The 21,200-nt window shown below is 39.9% G+C and overlaps 1 protein-coding gene across 3 annotated transcripts in view; it reads left to right on the forward strand.

Annotated features, from left to right (window-relative positions):
* The window catches only part of LOC137163417 (E3 SUMO-protein ligase RanBP2-like), a 73,789-nt gene continuing 52,589 nt past the window's right edge, over window positions 1-21,200 (forward strand). For all 3 annotated transcript variants that reach the window (XM_067563623.1, XM_067563624.1, XM_067563626.1), the window contains exons 1-10: window positions 1-398; window positions 4,736-4,803; window positions 5,334-5,445; window positions 6,785-6,937; window positions 11,112-11,342; window positions 11,801-11,946; window positions 13,852-14,044; window positions 14,787-14,877; window positions 16,246-16,455; window positions 20,845-21,023. In XM_067563623.1, coding sequence (XP_067419724.1) covers window positions 327-398; window positions 4,736-4,803; window positions 5,334-5,445; window positions 6,785-6,937; window positions 11,112-11,342; window positions 11,801-11,946; window positions 13,852-14,044; window positions 14,787-14,877; window positions 16,246-16,455; window positions 20,845-21,023 — 1,455 coding nt within the window. In that variant the 5' untranslated portion in view covers window positions 1-326. The remainder of the gene's footprint in view (window positions 399-4,735; window positions 4,804-5,333; window positions 5,446-6,784; window positions 6,938-11,111; window positions 11,343-11,800; window positions 11,947-13,851; window positions 14,045-14,786; window positions 14,878-16,245; window positions 16,456-20,844; window positions 21,024-21,200) is intronic.

Consider the following 21,200-nt stretch of genomic DNA (forward strand, 5'->3'; position numbering starts at 1 on the left):
GGCTCCCGAGGAACTGTGACATCCGAGGAGGAAGGAAAAGGAACCTGTCGCGAGCGAGGTCGCCGCCGCGCTGGCGGGAGGAGGGAAGCCAAGCTGATATACGTAATTTCCGCTTCCGCAGGCGGCGGCTCACACGTAGCGTCCGCGTTACGCAGCCTGCGGCGGCGGCGTCCTGCGTGCGCCGCGCGCACACTCCAGACCGTAGACACCAGCACTCTGCTCCGGCGGACGCAGCACGGCGAGCGCGCGGCTGACTGGCTGGCGCGCGGGACGAGGCGGTGTTTCGGTTTCGCTGCGCGAGGGAGCGGCGCGGCCGGCCGGCGATCATGCGGCGCAGCAAGGCCGAGGTGGAGCGGTACATCGCCTCGGTGCAGGCCGCGGCCCCCTCCCCGAGAGAGGTGAGCGACCCGCCGGCGTCCCCGGCGAGCGGAGCCGGCCCCGCTTGGGGAGTCCCCGCCACCGCCGCCGCCCCACCGGTTCTGTAGCGAGGGCGGCCGCTCGGGCGCGCCCCGGCCGGGGAACCGGGCGAATCTGTTGGGCCGGGCGGGGAAGGCGCCGGGTGGCCCCTGGCGCTGCGGGCGGGGTGAAGGGGCCTCGTCCCTGCGAGGGGCGGCCCGGAGCGGGAGGCGGCACCGGTTGGGTCCGCGCGGGTCAGGCTCTCGGCCGCGCCAGGGCGGTTGGAGGGGCAGCGAGTCACGGGCCCGTGTCCGACCCGACGGAGCCTGGCGGCTGGCGTTCAACGCCGGTGCCCCCGGCCTGGCCTCACTCGCTGGGGGCGGGGCGCCTCGGTTGCCTCCCTGTGGGCCGGTTACAGAGCCGGACCCGTGACCTGCGTGTGGGGGCCGCGGCCAGGGCCTTCCTGCGCTTCCCGCTTGGCTGGGACCGTCGCCACTAGCTAGGTTGGGCTTGGGATGAGAGGCAAATGTAGCAGCACCTATCCCCCTCCCGCCTTTTATAGTGACCAGGACGGGTCTGAGCCATCATCTTGACTGTGGGCGTGTCTCCTTCAGCCCTTAGATCCCCTCTTCCCCCCGTTAGGTTGAGTTGACGGACGGTGGTGGGACAGTACGGGGAAGCTCGCCCTGCTTCTGCTTCTGCTAAGAGAGGATTATTTAAGCCACCGGTGTAGTGCTGGAGATTTGACTTGTCTGATAAACACTGGTATCGCGCTACCCCCTCCACCCCCCCATTAGCTTTCAGGGTTGTTGTTTTGTAGAGCAGTAATTTACCGGCTCAAACTTTTTTTGCAAAATGTGGATCACATTTTAATAGAAAGTGGCTGACTTTTCTCCCTTCTTGTTCATGGGCTTGTAACAATCTCTTTGCAACTACCACAGTTGTTTACATTGAATAGACTAAGAATACATTACGTTCCTATCTTACAATGCACTTTAGCAATTAAAGTGATAGCTAGTTCATGTCACCAGCTATCTCTCTGCAGACCCCAGAAAATGTTCTCCAGACCACTAGTGGTCTATGGATCAGTGAACTCAATGATACAGTTTAACCTCGGCATTTAATTCTGAAAAGCCAGAGGTCAATCTAATGCTTAAAACCTGACTGTCAACATTTGTTCCATAGTTTGTCTGCTCAGTAAGTGTTTTATATTGCAATGGCAGGAAATGTAAGTGTTATGTACTGCTTCATACACACATTTGTGTGTTTAACATTCAATAGGCTTTTTAGGCAGGGTTTGTGCACACAATATTGGTACTATTTCATAGAAATACGTATGCAGAGACTTTGATAGTGGAAGTCATAAGATTCAGATACCTTTTACAACAGAGACAATGCCAACTTGAAATGTACTGAATTTAAAAGTTGCACCTCACAGATTTTTGTTGGTACATGACATTTTTTTAAAATGTTTTCTCCTGTTCACTGTGTGAGAGACCCACAAGAACAGGGAATGCTGACTTTACGTAAGTAGCATTGTAGTTGTTTGTACAGTGAGTGCACCAAGTAAATAATGGAAAATAGATACTTCTTATTCTTTGTTTGTCCTGATGGTATTGTAAAATTAAGAAGGGACTCAAATTAACTGTCCCTTGAAATTGTAAAGAAATGTGGCTCACCAGACCTTTTCAAGCTTATCAGACACACTTGTCCAATAACATAGTATTTATGGACAAGATTTAAAAGCTAAACATCTTATTAAAGGGTAAAAAAATGCATTCTTTCACTCAAAAATAACCTTTGTGCTGAAACACTGCAAGAGAAACTTAATATCTGGTGGGTGATTTGAGAAAGTTGAGGGATTGGAAACAGTGCTTAGAGTATAAAGGGTCATCTTATTTTTGTCCCAGATCTTATGTAATTTAAAATTGAATTTTTTTCTTCCTTTTTAATAAAAAAAAAAAAAAAAGGTTAAGAACTTAATGATACAAACTAAGAAATTTTTACCAATTTTAACTCTGCCTCCATAGTTCATCCACTTTTCAGAGAAGCATTCGGTGTCCAATAAAAAACCTGGTCACTACCAGCTTTCTAGACAATTATTTGGGTTGCCTTCAGTAACTGTTAATGCAGTGCTTCTCTAACTGTGGTCCATGGACCACCAATGTTCCTCAGAGCATTTGCTTGTGGCTTGCAGAGATCTGGCTTGTCATGTGACTTTGACTGTCCTTGTTTCCAGAGCCTAAATTGTATCAAAGAAAACTAAAAATACATTGAATACATTTCTAGTATCGCACTCTCTGATAAGCAATTGCTGTAGCTGACACAGGGATCTTCCCCAATTGTGAATATGGGACATGATCCACAATACAATCTTTTTACGAACAGATGCTATTAAAAATTTGAGAAAACATAAAGATTCTGGAACAGATGCCAGTATTCCAGAAATAAGTTATTTGGACTTCCAATAGAAATATGATAGGATCTTAATTTGGTTTTGTTAGCATTGATGGATATACTCTTGGAAGGAGAAGTATTTGGCCATTTAGGGTTGGTGCCATGTTAGAAGCTTGCCAGTAGCTGCTGGCTGGACCCAATTTGCATGTAAAAGTCCAAAACTTCATTATATCTAAAACATCTATTTCCGTCTTGATAGAGGAGTAGGAACTGTTGGCTGATTTAATCAGTGAGAGAAAACGAGCAGTTATCAGTTGTTTCCTTACCCTGTCTGCACCTTATCGTTTGAGCACATAGAGAATTTTTGGTTTGTGCTCCACAGAGCTTACAGTGAACGAAAGACCAAATAAATCCAGTGACCGGCTTAAGACCCAAATTGCAAAGAGGAGATAAGCTTTTGCACAAATTATCCTTTTAAACAAAGATTGGTATTTATTGTGGATTCTCACTATGGCTTTGGCCTCATCAGTTGCTTCTGGCTGTCTGTTCTGAACCATTCTCCTATATCTTATGGATGAAAAGGTTATATGGTTTCTGTGTTTCCTTTTGCTACATTTCCAATTAAAATTAAACTTGTAGCAAAAAAATACAAAAATAAAAACGTAGTGTTAATAAGCAATTCATTTATTTTGTCATTCGATACCTGCATATTTTTGGAATGATTTCACCTGTGTCCTTTCTTTATTCCCTCCTTGCTTCTTTGCACCTTTCACCTCTTCTGGTTTTACTTTTTTCATTGAGGCTTTTTCATGGACTTCTATTTTACCTATTTATCTTGTTCACTCACCAAGGACTCTTGTTTTGAAGTGATAATTGCTCTGGCCTAGAAGGTCTGCATGTGAATTTTTTCATTATCCCATCAATTTTGGTCCTCCGCTTAACCAAAATGAGTTGCTAGAGAAAATATAAGGAGTTCCCACATTCCCCTTAATGCCTGAGTTTGTAGTATCTATAGGTGCTTGTCCCCTCTATTGATCCAAGGAGAAAGGATCTGGATAGTCACAGGTTGATGCTCTGCCATTAAATAAAAAGATGGGCCCTCACTACTTTTTCTCATCTCTTCCTTTGTTACCTTTCATCTTCCTTTTCTCAAGAAGTGCCTGTTTCTCTGCTCCACAGCAACTATGACAGGAGCTAGTCAGTTTCACTTATGTTCCTGCTCCAGCAATTCAGTACAGGAGCAACTGAGGCACAAGGATGATTCTCCACTGCTAGAGATACAGTGGGTGGTAGAATGGAGAGAAAGTACCTTTGTCTTAGTCTACCTTCCCTTGCAGAACATCTGTAGCAATATCAGGTCACAACTATATATTTGTGGCACAAGCACAAATTTTCCCTTTGGGGAGAACAATCAGAGTAATCAAGCGTAGCATAGTATGGGAATACTATGGGATTCCTGTGCCATGTTTAAATATCAGTGTTTGATGACAAACTTTTTGTAGTGTATAATTTAAGAAACTAAGCATCTCCCTACTGGTGGATGGATGCATAACAAACTTTTCCACGAGCAAGCCAATTATGTTGTGACAAAATTACCCCGTCTGGTTTCTCATTCAGTGTTTTGTTGGCTGATATCATAAGTGCTCCTGTTACAACCAAGCAATGAATTTGTTTGTTGACTAGGTAGCCTTAATTTTCCAGATGTATACTATCAGTACGGTATTGGGTATCTCGCCACAAAAATGTTAAGGGGGAGAATATATTACAAACCATAATGAAAAACTGAGCTAGGATTGATAACTAATGTGTCTGAAGTTTAGTTACTTAACATTATGGTGTATGTTAACTGGGAACTTTGTCTAAGCTATTTTGGGTCAAAAATGTAAATGTATTACGTATTTTTAAACATGTTTATCATAATACTTAATGTTTCTCCCTCCAGAAATCAATGAAAGGATTCTTTTTTGCTAAGCTCTATTATGAAGTGAAAGAATATGAACTTGCTAAAAGGTAAAGTATGTGTTCTGATTTCCAAAGAGCTTTTCTGCCATAGAAATTGAATGGATACTGTGTTGTTGTTGCAAAGCAATTTCTGATGCCTAATTCTGAAAGATTTAGGTTATTTTCAGACGGAGCTGATAGCTGTTACTTGATACAAATTAATTGAATCACTAATGGGGAAACCTGAAGGAAATTTGGAAATGAGGGACTGAAAAGTGTTGTTTATTCAGAAGGCTGTAATTCAAACAATATAGCAGAACCTTTTCTTTTAGTTTCCCTAAGTTACTGTTTCTAAGTGATTGGCAGACACAAGTCTCCCTTGTTAAACACACACATTTGTTAGCGATGGCCCATATCAGAATATTGTTGCATGATTTTTTTTGAGGCCCCAGAACAGATACTTGGAACTAAACACTGCTTGCTATTCACCTTCATTGTCCAGAGCACCAGTGAACTATGTTACGTTTTTTAACTGTTCCAGATTTTGTTTCAAAATTATTCATGATGTACTGATATGGATGGTAACTACTTTTTTGCAGGTACATATCTACTTATCTTAATGTACAAGAGAGAGATCCCAAAGCGCACAAATTTCTGGGCCAACTCTATGAAGCTGAAGATAACATAGAAAAAGCTGTGGGTTGTTATAAGGTAAGAAGTAAAAGTGATCAATTCAAGTGATTCTTGAATTATGGACGAATCCCAGAAGAGTTTAGTGCCACTACTTTTCTCTTTCCCAGCTTAATTTACTAGAAAGCCTTAATTTGATAACACATGAATCTCAGCACATGTTAAGTTAATGCTGAAAAATATCTTATACTAATTAGAAAGCATTCTGGCATATCTGTAGGAAAGCAGGTTTGAGTCAGACATTAATTCACCTGATGCCTTGCATTATAAAAATAATTGTCATGAATCATATCAATGATTGGTCTGGTTCTGGGCAATGGCTATTACTTCAAGGACAGGTATGACTCTCCCCTTACCCTCCCTCAAATGGGCAGTTAAGAAGTAACATGCCTGTGGGAGAATATTACTTCTAACCTTAAGTGATTGACTGCTTATGTTCTAAAGCCTGAGGATTTAGTCCTTATCACTTTATCCTATCTAACGTAACTGGATATTCATGTAAATATCTAACCCTTTAATGAATTGTAGCTCAGTTTCTTACAACATTGAGTTTATGACCGTTTTTTGTGATTCTTGACGTTCCTTCCCCCCCCACCTTCTCAAATGTACGTTCTCTCTCCTGTTGCTGTGTTAAAGACCAGCAAAACCAAAAAAGGAAACTAACTTGCTATCTCTGGGAAAACAAAATTGACTGTGCCCAGTACTGTCAAATGCACAAATTAAAAACATTAAAGAAATAAGAGGAAATTTTTCGCTTGATCTTACTATTGATGCATACATAAGATAAGTGTAAAGAAAATTAAAACAGAAGTAACTGTGTACTGTATCAGTCCTAGAGCTGATCTTTAAAAAAACTCTAGCATTAATATCTTCCCACACTGAAAATTGATTGATAAGGAATTTAGGCTGGTAGAATACTTTTCAAAGTAAGGCATTAAGATTGCCTTGGGATTCCCTAACAGGAATCCCTAGAATTGTATGGTGTGGATTTCAGTTGCTAGTAAACTGCATTACAGAATCAGGATCCAAAGCTCATTGGTCTGACTTGTTCCATAAGCATATAAAGGTGTGAAACTATCGGCATAAATTTCTTCACCTTAATAACTTTTTAAAAAATAACAAACTGTTATGTTTACTACGAACACGTCCAAAACATCTTGGGTAAAGTAGTAGTATAACAGACTTTTGAAGCAGCTTTCATTGTCCATTTAACTGTAAATGTACATACTGTGGAGTATTGCTGATGAGTTTTAGATTTTTGTTGTTTATCTAGTTATATGCTGAAATACTTTATATTTCATACTAAATACCAAAATTAATAGCTGTTTTGGGGGGTTTTTTTGCGGTGGTGAAATATTAGCGTTCAGTGGACTTGAACCCAACACAAAAAGATCTTGTACTGAAGATTGCGGAATTATTATGTGACAGTGATGTTACTGATGGAAGAACAAAATACTGGGTTGAGAGAGCTTCTAAACTCTTCCCTGGAAGCCCTGCTGTTTACAGACTGAAGGTAAACTGAGTTACAAAGTTCTAACTTGCATGCAGTTATTTTAAGTGAGGGCCAAGACAAGTTTCAGGATCAAACTTTAGCCTGTTCATTTCATCTCACCTCTACTTTTTCTTGGTTAGTCTAAATCGGTGGTTCTCAACCCTTTTGGCCTCAGGACCCATTTGTAAACCTTGATGACCTGTCATGACCCACAGACCCAATGCTTCTCCTCCCCCACAGGGTCCATTGGGGTTGGGAGCAAGATGCTCGGAGCTAAGATTTCAGGTACTCCAGCCAGATTTCTTTCTGTATCTGCATAGCACCTCGCTCACTGATATTTTAGGCCATGTCTAGGGCTCTTAGGTAGAGCTGGGCAAATAATGGATTTTTTGGTTCACTGGCTGTTGCAAAATTTTTGTTTTGGGTTGAACAGAAAACAAAATTATTAAAAAATTGTGGGGAACTTTTTAAAATGTCAGAAATGTTGGTTCAGAATGTTTCGTTTGACTCAACTCAAAACGTTTCATGCAGATTTCAGACATTTTGACGAAAGGAAAGAACTAGATTCACAAAACGGCTGGGAGATCTGGGGATGGACTTTCTCCCTTCATAGGTTCTCTCAATCTCCTGTTGAAGCAGTCACCTAGGATGTGGGAGAGACACAAGTTCAAGTCCCTGTTAAAATGTCGTGTTGTGGAAAGTGGAATAGCTTTAACAGGAGAGATTGAGAGCCCCATACCAGAACATCCCATAGCCCACTGGCAAGGGCACACCCCTGCAGTGTGAGAAATCCAAGTTCCAGTCCCTACTCTGTCAAGCTGGTAGGGAGTGTCCCACATCCCAGGTGAGTGCTCTAACCATTGGGATAAAACAGTAAGGGAGACACCCCTCTCTTTTTTGTAAATGTAGTCCTCCTTTCCTTTGTCAAAGTGCTGGAAACTGAAGTGGAATTTTTTGGGTTGGGTTGAAACACAAATATGTTTCAACTTTACTGAAGCATTTTTTTGATGGGGGAGGTGTGGTTTTTTGTTTTTGTGTTTGTTTGTTTTGGTTTTTTAGTTCAGAGTAAACTATTTGACAAATATCCAAAACTGTTTACTGGAAAAGTTGTCCCAGCTCTGTTCCTAAGTATTGTTAGGAATGTTGCAGATAAGAATAGCCATATGGGGTCAGACAAATGGTCCATCTAGCCCAGTATCCTGTCGTCTGTCAGTGCCCAATGCCAGGAGCTTCAGAGGGAATGGACAGAACACATAATCATTGAGTGATCTATCCCATTATGTGCACACCTACTCTGGCAAAAAGAAGCTAGGGACGTTCAGGGTTGGGGTTGCATCCCTGACCATCCTGGCTAATAGATATTGATAGATCTATTCTCCATGAATTTATCTAGTTCTTTTTTTAACCCTGTTATAGTTTTGGCTTTCTCAACATCCCCAGCAACAAGTTCCACAGGTTGACTGTTGTATGAAGATGTCCTTCCTTTTGTTTGTTTTTAAACCTGCTTATTAATTACATTGGGTGACTCCTAGTTCTTGTGTTGTGTAAAGAAGTAAAATAACATTTCCTTATTCATTTTCTGTACACCAGTCAAGATTTTATAGACCTCTATCATATCCCCTCTTAGCTATTTCCTTTCCAAGCTGAAAAGTCCCAGTCTTTTTAATCTCTTCTCATACAGAAGTTGTTCCATACCCTTAATTTTTGTTGCCCTTCTCTGTACCTTTTCCAATTTTAGTGTATCTTTTTTTGAGATGGGGCAACCAGACCTGCAAACTGTAATCAAGATGTGGGTGTAACATGGGTTTATATAGAGGCATTATATATTTTCTGTCTTATCTAACCCTTTCCTAATAATTCCGAATATTGTTAGCTCTTTTGACTTCCACTGCATATTGAGCAGATGTTTTCAGAGAACTATCCACAATGACTCCAAGATCTTTCTTGAATGGTAACAGCTACTGTAGACCCCATCATTTTATATGTATAGTGGGGATTGTTTTTCAATATGCAATACTTTGCATTTATCAACGTTGAGTTTCACCTGCCATTTTGTTGTCCCGTCACCCAGTTTAGTGAGATCCCTTTGTAACTTGTGGCAGTCTGCTCTGGAGTTAACTATCTTGAGTAATTTGGTATCATCCGCAAATTTTGTCACCTCACTGTTTTACCCCCTTTTCCAAATCATTTGTGTGTGTTAAAAAGCACTGGTCCCAGTGCAGGCCTCGGTGGACACCACTATTTCCCTCTCTCCATTCTGAAAATGGACCATTTATTCCTACCCTTTTGTTTTCTATCCTTTAATCAATTACTGATCTAGGAGAGGACTTTTCCTCATATCCCATGACTGCTTACTTGCTTAAGAGCCTTTGGTGAGGAATATTGTCCAAGGTTTTCTGAAAGTCTAAATACACTATATCCATTGGATCACCCTTGTCAACATGTATGTTGACCCCTGCAAAGAATCCTAATAGATTGGTGAGGCATGATTTTCTTTTACAAAAACTGTTGACTCTTTCCCCAACATATCATGTTCATCTATGTGTCTGATAATTCTGATATAGTTTCAACCAGTTTGAAGTTAGGCTTACAAGCCTGTAATTGCCAAGATTGCCTCTTGAGCCTTTTTTAAAAATTGGCATCACATTTGCTATCCTCCAGTCATCTGGTACAGAGACTGATGTAAATGATAGGTTACATACCACAGTTAGTAGTTCTGTAGTTTCATATTTGAGTTCCTTCAGAACTCTTGAGTGAATACCATCTAGTCCTGGTGATTTACTACTTTTTAATTTATCATATTGTTCCAAAACCACCTCTGACCCCTCAATCTGGGACATTTTCCTAGATTCGTAACCTAAAAAGAATGACCAGGTGTGGGAATCTCCCTCACATACTTTGGAGTGCAGCCTGATGCAAAAAATTCAATTAGTTTCTCCACAATGGCCTTGTCATCCTTGCGTGCTTTTTTAGCACCTCAGTCCATCCAGTGGCCCCAATTCTAGCTTCTGATGTACTTTAAAATAAAATTTTGCTGTTAGTTTTTGAGTCTTGGCTAGTTGCTCTTTGAATTCCCTTTTGGCCTGGCTAATTATACTTACTTTTAACTTGCCAGAGTTTATGCTCCTTTCTGTTTTTCTCAGTAGGATTTAACTTCCTTGAGATTCTTTTCATAGGAAGTTACAGAAAATCTTTAATTTCTGATAACTGATTGATAAGGAGAACTTACTGGTCCAGCACCTCTAGTTCTGACAAGTAGCAAGGTAGCAGACTTTTAAACAGTTACATCACTAGACAAAGAAACCAGTATTTTCTGATCTGGGTTTGTGGCTGACTACATCGCAAGTACCAGGGACAGCCCCAATAACTCTGAGACCTTGCTTATTTGTTTTTGAGTTTTCTGGGAACAGTTGTGGACACTTCAAATTGTTAGAATCCCAAACTCCATATTGATTATAGATATATAAAAATATTGTTTTCACGTGCGTATCTGAGTTCTGTCAGACACTGAGTTTCCTGTGTAGCTTTTTCTATCTGAGGGATTAGTGTGCAGAAATGTAGCAGCTTTTATAATAGAGTTGGGCCAGTTTCCTACTTTCTGTGCTCTTGAGTAAACACTCAGATAAATGTTTGCTTTTTAAATAACTTGTTTATTGTTGCTTCTTTTGCTTCCCAACATGGGGCTGTATCTTCACTCCCTTTCTTATAAGTTTACTCCCTTAAGGCACCTAAGCTTCTGTGGCCTGACTTGTGTTGAATGCATTAGTTTTCTAATGTATGCCAGCAATAACGTAGTTCAAATTGTCTTGTCTGTTCTAAAAGTTAACACTGTTTTTTTAACAAAATGAAACCCTGGTTAGATACAATGGTATAAAATAGGAATATAATGAAAGGAATATTCTGTAAAACCAAAATCCTACTAGAACTGGCAGGGTTCTCTGAGACTCACTCACTTCAATAAAGAAACATTTAAAAAAATCTCAAATAGTTCTATTAAGTCTTAGCAAATTATACAGACTTTCATTTAATATATAAATGTCTTAAAGCCTGACACACACTCAACCACTCTGTCCATGCATAATCAGATTTAGAAAAGTAGAGATAACAAAGGAAACGGTCCTGTCATGTGGTCAATGATAAAAATGTTTAAATGGAAAATGAGATGCTAAAAACACACTGCCTTTGTTTTTAATAGGAACAGTTACTGGATTGTAAAGGTGAAGATGGATGGAATCAGCTTTTTGACCTGATACAATCAGAACTCTATGCAAGACCGGATGATGTCTATGTAAATATCAGGCTAGTAGAACTCTACCGTTCAAATAAAAGACTGAAGGATGCTGTGGCTCACTGTAGAGAGGCAGATAAGAAGATTACTCTGCGGTCAAGCTTGCAATGGTGCTCGTGTGTTGTACAGACACTTAAGGTTTGTTAAATCTGAACTATAGTTTTGGGAAAAAATTCTGTATTTTCTATACTAGGTTGGTTCTTTAGTGGAACTATTGTTTATCCTCCAAGAAGTAGGGGAGGTCTAGGGGACAGCACAGGGACTATGGAAGAGTTCTTTTTGTTTGTTTGTTTGTTTTTAAATTAAAGTTCCCAAAACAAAAGGAGGTACAATACACTTTAATCTCCATTCTTTTTTATTACATTTGATCTTAATGTTTATACGCAAGAATACTGGGTTTGTCTCGAACATAATTGGCTTATCACTTCAATCTTTAGTGGAGAGATTGTCATTGGAGAATATGGGGGAGAACTAAATGTTAGGATTTCAGCTTGCAAACTGGAATTCTGTGAATGTAACGAAAGTGCTCTTGGGGTCGTACTATTACCACCCTAAGAAAGGTGACTAAACTATGGCTTCTGGTAAATCTTTTTTAGGAATATTTGGAATCTGCACAGAACTCGGAGTCTGAAAAAAGTAACTGGAGCACCACAAACAGAGATCTGCTGCTGGCCTACTCCAACCTTGTCGTAATGACACTTTCTACTAGAGATGTTCAAGAAAGCAGAGAATCACTTGAAAAGTACTATCTTTATTACATTCCTATTGTAAAAGACTTCTGAATAATCTCTTGTCAAAAGGTGTCATTCTGTGCCATAGAGCATCAAACAGTTTTTTCTTTCAGTGAACAGGTAGTTGAGGGAAATGACTGACTTTAAAAACAACTCTGTACTAGTCACTGAGTCTGGTACTTCTGTCCTATGCTCTCCTGGCTGGTGCTGTCCATCAGCCTTCAGTTTGCTAACTGCTGGGCCGAAATTGATGCACATCTCTTCACTCTAGTTTGGGCTTGAAGACCCAGAGCAATATTTTTCTCATAAGTGTATACATGGTCCCTTGCTTGTCTCTCACTTACTAAGAAAAAACACTTCATAACTGAACAATACCAAAGTGTATCTTCAGATTGCTCAAGCAGCATAGGAGGTCATTTCATCATCAAAAAAGACAAGCAGGAAAGCACTTACCAGCTTGCATGCAGTCTTGTCTCAGTGTCTGGTGTAAAAGTTCCTTCAAACTAAATTGCACTTAGTTCAGTGTGTGAATATTTGTATTTGAACCTTAACTAATACAGTATCCCAGTAGCAAAATTGCAACTAGTATTGAGATGACATTTTTCTTCCAAACTCCTGTGATATATTAATGAGACTTCTCAAACACTTTTGCCCTCTGGGCTGAAATGGTTTGTGCTTTTGGCTCAGGCATCTGCAAAATTTAACCCCCAAGAGCAACCAAGTAGCTCTTCATCTGTAATTGTTCAGCAGATGGGTAAGGATACAGTAGCTGGAGCTTTTTAGGAAAATGTATTAGGCTTACGTAACTTGTGAATAGCCAAGTACTTCTGCATGGGTGAGAACTGTGCTTGCTCATACTCCATTATCTTTTTCCTTAGCTCTTTTTTTAATCTTGCAGTAGTTACAAAATTAAAAGGAAGTGACTTGATTACTTAGTGCCTGCTAGGATGCATAAAGTATGGGAGTGAAAAATATTGCTTATAAAAGGGTAGGCCATATCATTTTGACTGCTTTATCTCCTCTGACTTTCTGAAGCAAAACAGGTTTGGCTTGGTTAGCAGTCGAATGGGTGGCCAGCTGAGAAATACATAGTGCACTGTGCTGCTGTGATACTATCTATTACTACATAGTCTCTCATCTGATAGTATTTCTTGGCAGGGTTATCTGTAGACCAGTTTGGTTTGTTGAGTTTTTTGTGCCATCTTATCCCATGGGGCTTGAATTAATACATCTGAAATATTTCCAGAGTGGGCTATGATCTTGTCAGGTAACCTAAAGAATGTTTTGCCCTAATTAGCATTTGGGAAACCTGCCAGGAATGTAGTTTGTGTAACGTGTTTCGTGTACCTGACGGTAGCTGCTACTCAGGTTCCTGCAGAACCTCCCACATTTAAAAGTCTAAATCTCAGATTTTTCCTGGCTCTGGTTAGTTCATCTTGTGCTCATTTAGTTCCAATCAGCAATCACCTTCTGCATGTCCCTTTTACCACCACTTACTGTTTGTTTCGTTTGTATCTTGCCCAAAATTATTCACTCTTTCCCCATCTCAACACCAGCTTACCTTTGCAGGGATGAAGAGGTGCAGTTAATTCACTTAAAGAATTCCTTTTATTTTTGAGGTGATGCCAGTGGGAGAACTAACTCAAGGGGTGGGGTGATGGGTGTCCTTGCTAAAGAAGTGGTCTGGCGAGAGGAGGGGGGGGCAGGCTGTCAGTGTAAGATTCACTCATGGGAGTAGAATGTACCATAAAAAACAACCTCAGAGCTTTGAAAACGTTAGGTTCTGATGCCTCAAGCCATTTGGTTCCCTAACAAGCAAACATACCAGTTAAATAATCTTATTGACAAAACTACAACTCTGAAACTGCTAGTAGACATCTGTCCATAGTTTTAATGACTTTTTGTTTGTACTATAGTTTTGATCACGCTCTTCAGTCCGTGAAACCATATGTGAATGGGAATGATGAGCTGTCTATTACATTCCTGGAAATGAGAGGTCACTTTTATATGTATGCTGGAACTCTCTTATTGAAAATGGCCCAGCACAGTGAGAAGCAGTGGCGAGCTGTATCTGAACTGGCAGCCTTGTGTTACCTTATAGCTTTTCAAGTAAGCTGATTTCAGTTTTTGAATTATGCATTAGTTGATATAGTATCCATTTTTACTTTATTTTGAAATATAGCTCTTCTCAGATGAGCAACACTTCTGTGTACATGTCTTATAGCTATTAAAGAATATTTTACCATCTTTCAGTCTGTTGTAGAAAGTCTGAGGTAGGTGAATGCATGTTTAATCTTTTGCTCTCATGAGAAATAATCAGACTCTAAGAGATTAGCATTTTTATCTCCTAGGATGTATTATTGCCTTTTGCTCTGAGACCATGCAAAACTATACCACGTACCTGCCGGTGTAGAATTGGCCTCAGCATTGAGGAGGCACAGATCCTTTTATGTGTTTGTCCCACATCCAGTTTGTTGTGGACACTACAGAGAATTTGGACCTCAATTCTTCACTTTATTAAATCAAAATCTCTCCTTCCACCTTGGCACCTGTAATCTGGGAACTGTGTGTATTCATGCCAGCTTAATCTTACAGCAGGCCTATTACATTACACTTCCCAGAAATGTTTTGCAAAAATACATATTCAAATGTTAATTAAGAACTTTTGGGGGGATCAGAATGAGGTATCTGGTAATTGAAAAATAGTAGCTTGCCACAATAATATTAAAATTCCTTCATGTTCAGTAAACATACATTTTGGATGTTCTATTTTAGTACCAAAAAGCAAGAGGGTAGTTAACTTTTGAAGCAGTAACTTCTTCGTTCCTGACTCTTGTGTAATTCCCACCAGGTCCCTAGACCAAAGACAAAACTAATAAAGGCAGATCAAGTTGGACAAGATATGCTGGAAATGTTAGCCTGTGATCGACAGAGCCAATCTGGTAACAAGAATATTAATTGCAACTGTTGAAAACAAAACTAGTAATGTTTTTTTCCCAAATGGCATATATGACATGGGTTCTTTAGTAATTTGAAATTTATACGTAGTTAAACATTTTGTTTGCTATTTAAATTCATGAAAGATGTTCAAAGTTTTAAGTTGGTTTGTGTGAAAAGTAAGTCTGACCATGATACCTTTACATTCCCATATCTTCCTCTTAACTTCGCAGTGTACTGCACTCATTTTTTAACAGTTTCAACTTTCTTAAACTACAACTTTACATTTATGAATGGATATTAGGATATAAATATCCTTTACAAAAAGTAACCATTTAAACTAATAAAATTAAATCAGTTTAACCAATATAACTTTGTGTACACCACCACCACACACACACCCCCCACGTCTCAGCCCCTGGTAGCGCCCCCTCGCCTTGGCTTCTGGGTAGGGACCTCCATCTCGGACCTGTAGTCCCCGGTGTTCCACAGTGGGGCCTCAGCCTCCCTGGGCAGCCATACGGCCACCTCGGCTATGGCCTGATGCCATAACCATGCAGATCCCACGTCGTGGGTTAACCGATAAGTGTTAGTCTTAACAGTAGATCAATACTGAACAATTAACCCTTCAACTGTTAAGTATTTTACATCCCTAATCAATATAAAACTTTTGAAGTTGCTATCTTTCTCTTTACACTCCTTCCTTAATCGCTTGAGCCATAGCCCCTACGGATGCTACCACTTACGCCCTGCTAGTTTTTTCAAATACATATTCCTATAATTACCATCTTCTTTCCCCATCACACCATCCATTGTTTCTGAGCCACCTTTTTCTTTGTCATTAACCTAGGTTGTAACTCTAGGCCAGGGACTATCTTTCTACTACATCTTTGTACAGATCCTAGATACAAATAATGTGCTGTGGCATTGTGGTTAAAGGGCTTCAGGATAGGGTATTTTTCAGGAAGTAGGTAGGGACCATTCTACTTAAACCATAGCTATTCACAGTGGAGGTAATTCCAGGGTCTCTGGAATATCAAGAATTATGGCTTCCTTGTTTGTTATACTCGTACTAGAGAGACTTCCATATCTTTGTGTTAGATTATTTGGATTTAAGAATTCTTTGGTCTGACTGCCTCACAAAGGTTGGCATGAAAAAGACTTAAACATGTAGAGTAAAATCCTAGTCCAATTGACAGCTATATGAGTTTTTTCCATGGACTTCAGTAGGGCCTGGATTTCACCCATAATCTTTAATCCTTGAAATGTTGGATTAGTGATTTTATGAGGCATGCTTGCTACTAAACAATCTTAATTCACTGCACTACTCACATACAAAATTATCCTGTGTGAATATGTGTTTGATTTTTCAGGTCACATGCTGCTAAACTTAAGCCATGGCAAGCAAGACTTCTATAAGGAGATTGTGGAGTCTTTTGCAAACGAAAGTGGGCAATCTACTTTATTTGATGCACTCTTTGAGAATGGTGCTTCTAGAGAGAGATCTTTCCTTGGCACTGATACTATCAGAAATGTTGGTGTACAGGGACCAGACCATGTGGAACTAGCCAGATATGATATTGGTAAGAAGCATCACTTAGGAACTCTCTGTACTTACTTTCTATATCTTAATGTGATTTTTTTTTTTCTGATTTGAAGAAAAATTCCACAAATAGTACAATCTACAACCATGGATAAATGACCTTTATACAAATAACAACTTTGGACAGTCATCAGCTTTGGACAATAACATTTTATAATATAGTTTATCAAATATTAAAACAGATACCTCAGTCAGGCAACCCATTTCTGATAGAAAAGCCTCAGGAGAAATAAATTAGCTTTAGAATATATCTGGAAGATCATCAAACCTGACTGTGAGACAAAGAAGAGAGGAAGTAAGTTTCAAGAACCATAGCTCCTGGAAGAGGATAATCTATTAGCAATCCCTTTGTTAAAATAATGGACTGCTATTTCAGGGACTCCTAATATTGGCAGTGGATGGAGTATTACTGAGATGACACCCAGATCTATAGGAAGGGTCTTCCAGAGGCCACTGAGTTTGCAGTTCTAAATACCATTCTCTGGCATCCCTATGATCTTAACAGCGTGCGTTGTAGAGACTTCCTGGGCTTTCCTGGCAGAGAGGTTGATTTGAAATGGTAGTTATTTTGGAGAGTTGGTCAAGCAGCTGTACTCTGGCAGAATAAACATTCTACACAAATCTTCCTTCAGAAAGGGAGTTGGGGAGAGAAAATGCTGACCTAAGTGGATATCTTTTTAATTGTTTTTGCTTCTAAATTAAACTTACAGTTAAGATGGCACTGTTAACTACAAACTAACAGTTCTGCTTGTGGAGTCTGTTCAGCTTCAGAAAGTTTGGAGATTTAGGTAAATCCTTGATACCTAGCTGTGTTCAAGTGCTGTCTTAATTTTTTTTAAAATGAATATCCTTGATTAAACTGCTTTGGCAACTTCCAGGTAACTCACATTTTGTCTATTAATAAAATGTATAGTGTTTAAGACAGCTTGCAGCTGTTGGTCTTAAATTATAAACTTGTTGGCCCCAATGTAAGCATGCATTGTTCATCTGATGGCTAAAATAAACAAACTTGCACTTTCAAATTCATTTTATACAGTGCAAAAAAGTGGATATTGGGGAATTTGGGGGGGGGTTAAAGTGAAGTAAATGTTAGGATGCCACCAAGTGACTATTGTTAACCTCTAAGACTGATGGAGAATGTACATTTATGATGCCTGAGGTGATGTCTGAAAGACTCCATTTAATTCTACAATATCCGATAACTTGGACAGCATTCATGGAGATCATTAGACTTCATTTGCACTGAAGTTTGGAGTTTTTATGCTGTTCCCTGCTCATGACCCCCTACTGCCAAACTTATCTTCCTCAAAACATAGTTAATTGTTTGAGTGCTTAGAAATACGAACATAGCCAAAAATGTTTAAGATGCTGATTAGAGAGACAAGAAAGGTGAGGTCATATCTTTTATTGGACCAACTTCTGTTGGTGAGAGAGACAAGCTTTCGAGCCTACATAGAGCTCTGCTTCAGATTTGGGCACGATGGAGTGATTTAAATCACCAAGAGAAAATCATTGATTTAAATCAAGTTTCCCACTGATACTTCTTCACATGTTTCTTAATTGTGCACATCTGATCTGCAGAACATGTTAATTTACAACTCAGTACAGCATTTCACAACATCTAGGAGGGTATACTTTGTGTACTTTTTTAGATAACTTGATTTTTATTAGTTTAGGAAATAGTACGTAATACTCATTGCCTGGGTCAAGCTGCAGATGCAGCAGCAGTACATTAGGAATGGTAAGAACTAAATCACACCACAAACACAATAGCACTTGTATTTTATTAAACTAAATCTTAAATGTTATGTAAATGTTTCACATTTGCAGTTGCAGCAATCTCCTGAGTTGCCGGCTCATGGCTGTCCTTTAACTTTTTTTTTTTTTAATTTTCAAATTTTATTATTTCTAACAGACAAGTCATCCCAACACTAAACGTATGCTGTCCTTAAAACTTCTACAACTGGCTCTCATCTTCCCCACTCCCACTGTCATTTTTATTCATAGACTGAAACAGAAATACAAGTTTTCCTGCTTTTTCACCACTCAGTTGATTTCTTAGCTTTGAGTGAATAATACCAAACGATGAAAATATTGTGTGTCTGCCTGCAGAGGAAGCTACTGCTGTGAAAAGTTGGCTTAGCAACTGAAGGAAGTCTGTTTCAAGGTGTCTGGCTAATGATTTCCACCAATTCAGGGGAGTGACTTGGTTCAAAACATTATCAGTAAACATGTACTTGATACGTTTTCCTTTTTTACCCAGGGAAGGAATTTCTTCAAAATATTCCCAGATAGGGTCTGTCTTATGCCCAGAAGCCCCAACAGTTTTTCTGTGGCAGAAGTGTGGGGGAATATAAGAAGCTGTGTGTGTACTGAATAATGTCTTCCCTTTTTCTTTCCAGTCCATTCCACTGTTCCTTTCTACTCTGCCTCCGTCCTTTGTGTGTCTGTCTTTGAGACAGTGTCTTAACTAACTGCTGCCTTGCTTGGCCCAGCTCCACCACCACATAAGCACAGAACAACAACAATCCTATCCAGCCTGTTTCTTTCTTTGCACATGTGACTTTAGTCTGCTGAGAAATAGAAACTGAAAGCCCAGAACTTTCAAGAAGCAAGAGCTGGTAGTTAGGCTGGACAGACTAGAGCTATTAATTCAGAAATAGAAACTGAAAGCCCAGGACTTTCAAGAAGCAAGAGCTGGTACTTAGGCTGGACAGACTAGAGCCATTCATTTTTATGAGACTGTAAGAGTATGTTTAGTATGTTTGTGATGAGATTTAATTGTAACTGTTATTTTTTAAATGAGAGAAATTTAGTATTTTATTGATTTTTTTTTAAAAAAAAAATCCAATTTAAATTTTAAAAAATCTGTTTGTTTTTTTTTTATTTTAATTTTTTTTTTTAATCATTGATTTTTATCCACCCTGGATTTGGGTAATGTATGAGTTTGTGTGTCTACACTGCCATTAATAATCCATGGCTGGCCCATGCCATCTGACTCAGGCTTGCAAGGGCTCAGGCTGAGCGGCTGTTTCACTGCATTGTAGACTTCGGGGTTTAAGCTGCAGCCCAGGCTGTGGGACCCTTCCACCTTGCCGAGTCTTAGACCCCAGGTTTCAGCCCAAACCTGGAAATCGACACTGCAGTGAAACCGCCTGAGCACTGCAAGCCTGAGGCAGGTGGCACAGTCCATTCGTGGGTGCCTAATTGCCGTGTAGAACAGGGGTTCTCAAACGTTTTTTTGCTGGGAAGCCCGTTGAAAATATTTCAAGCTGTGACAACTCCCCTCAAAAAGTGATGGCCTCCCCCTGCATACATGCTACCTTTACTTCTGCACTACTGCTAGTGCCAAGGCGGTCTTCAGAGCTGGGTACCTAGCCAGCAGCCTCCGCTCTCACAAGCCCCCTACAATAGTCTTGCGATCCCCCCCTTTTGGGTCAGGACCCCCAGTTTGAGAAACACTGATATAGACATACCCACGTGTCACAGCTAAATACAAGGTGGAACATGCTGTTTAGCGTAAGTAGTTAACACCTTTCAGGGTGAAGTGGCCTGTTAACACCCGTTCAGTCACCAGGGCGGAGGTAGAGTGGGAGCAACTGGACAGTTAGTGAGTTATACATTTACGTAATAAGCCATAAAACGAGTGTCTATTCAGTCCATGATTTTTAACGTCTAGCAAAGTTACGAATTAGTGCTCCTGGGCTCGTCTTTTGAAAGTGTTGTGCACTCTTCCTTTGAGGATGGGGGTTGATAGGTCAGATATAGAGTGATTGCTTTGTGAAAGGTATTCACCCATCCTATAACCCACTAACAGCCCAGCCCCCGTCCTTTCCTCCCTGTGACTGGAGGGGTATTTAATGGGCCACTTTACCTTTAATGGTCCCTTGAAATATATGTTAACTACTTATGCAAAACAATCCATTCCACTGTGTATTTAGCTGTGATGCTCTGAGTACCTTTCTCAGACCTGAAGAAGAGCTCTTTGTAAGCTCAAGAGTTTCTCTCTCTCCAACAGAAATTGATCCATTAAAAGATATTACTTCACCTACCTTCTCTCTCTAATAACCTGGGACCAGCATGGCTACAACAACACTGCATACATAAGATGATGATGGAATTTTTATATTTAAAATAAAATCATCCTTCAAGGATACCACATGGGATCTATTTGCTTCTGAGTAATGGATTGGGGGCCTAAACAATTGATTTTTCTGACTTAGTCATAGAAAGAGAAGTAGATTCAAAAAAGATTTTGTAACTTAAGCAATTTTTTTAAATGGAATAAAATGCTGCTTTAATCAGTTTACTATTTGCAGACACTACTGATACGAACTTTAGAAGTAAACAATGATTTGCTTTTGTTCAGGTGCAATTCGAGTGCACAATGGTTGTCTCCAGCACCTTACGTGGCTTGGTTTACAGTGGAACTCCATGTCAGTCTTACCTGCAATACGCAAGTGGTTAAAACAACTTTTCCACTTGCCCCAGGAAACATCAAGACTTGAGACCAATGCTCCTGAAACAATCTGCATATTGGACCTTGAAGTAAGGAAACTGTTTATGCTCTAAAACATCTGACAAAGTGGGTTGCAGCCCATGAAAGCTTATGCCTACAGAAATTTGTTAGTCTTTAAAGTGCTATGGGACTCTCATTGTTTTTTGTTTTGTTTATGCACTGAAATTCACTAAACTATGGAGAATTGCACAGTATAACATGCATTT

Source organism: Emydura macquarii, unplaced genomic scaffold, assembly GCF_026122565.2.
Source record: "Emydura macquarii macquarii isolate MOO-44397 ecotype Brisbane River unplaced genomic scaffold, CSIRO-AGI_Emac_v2 contig_2531, whole genome shotgun sequence".
Lineage (NCBI taxonomy): Eukaryota > Metazoa > Chordata > Testudines > Chelidae > Emydura > Emydura macquarii.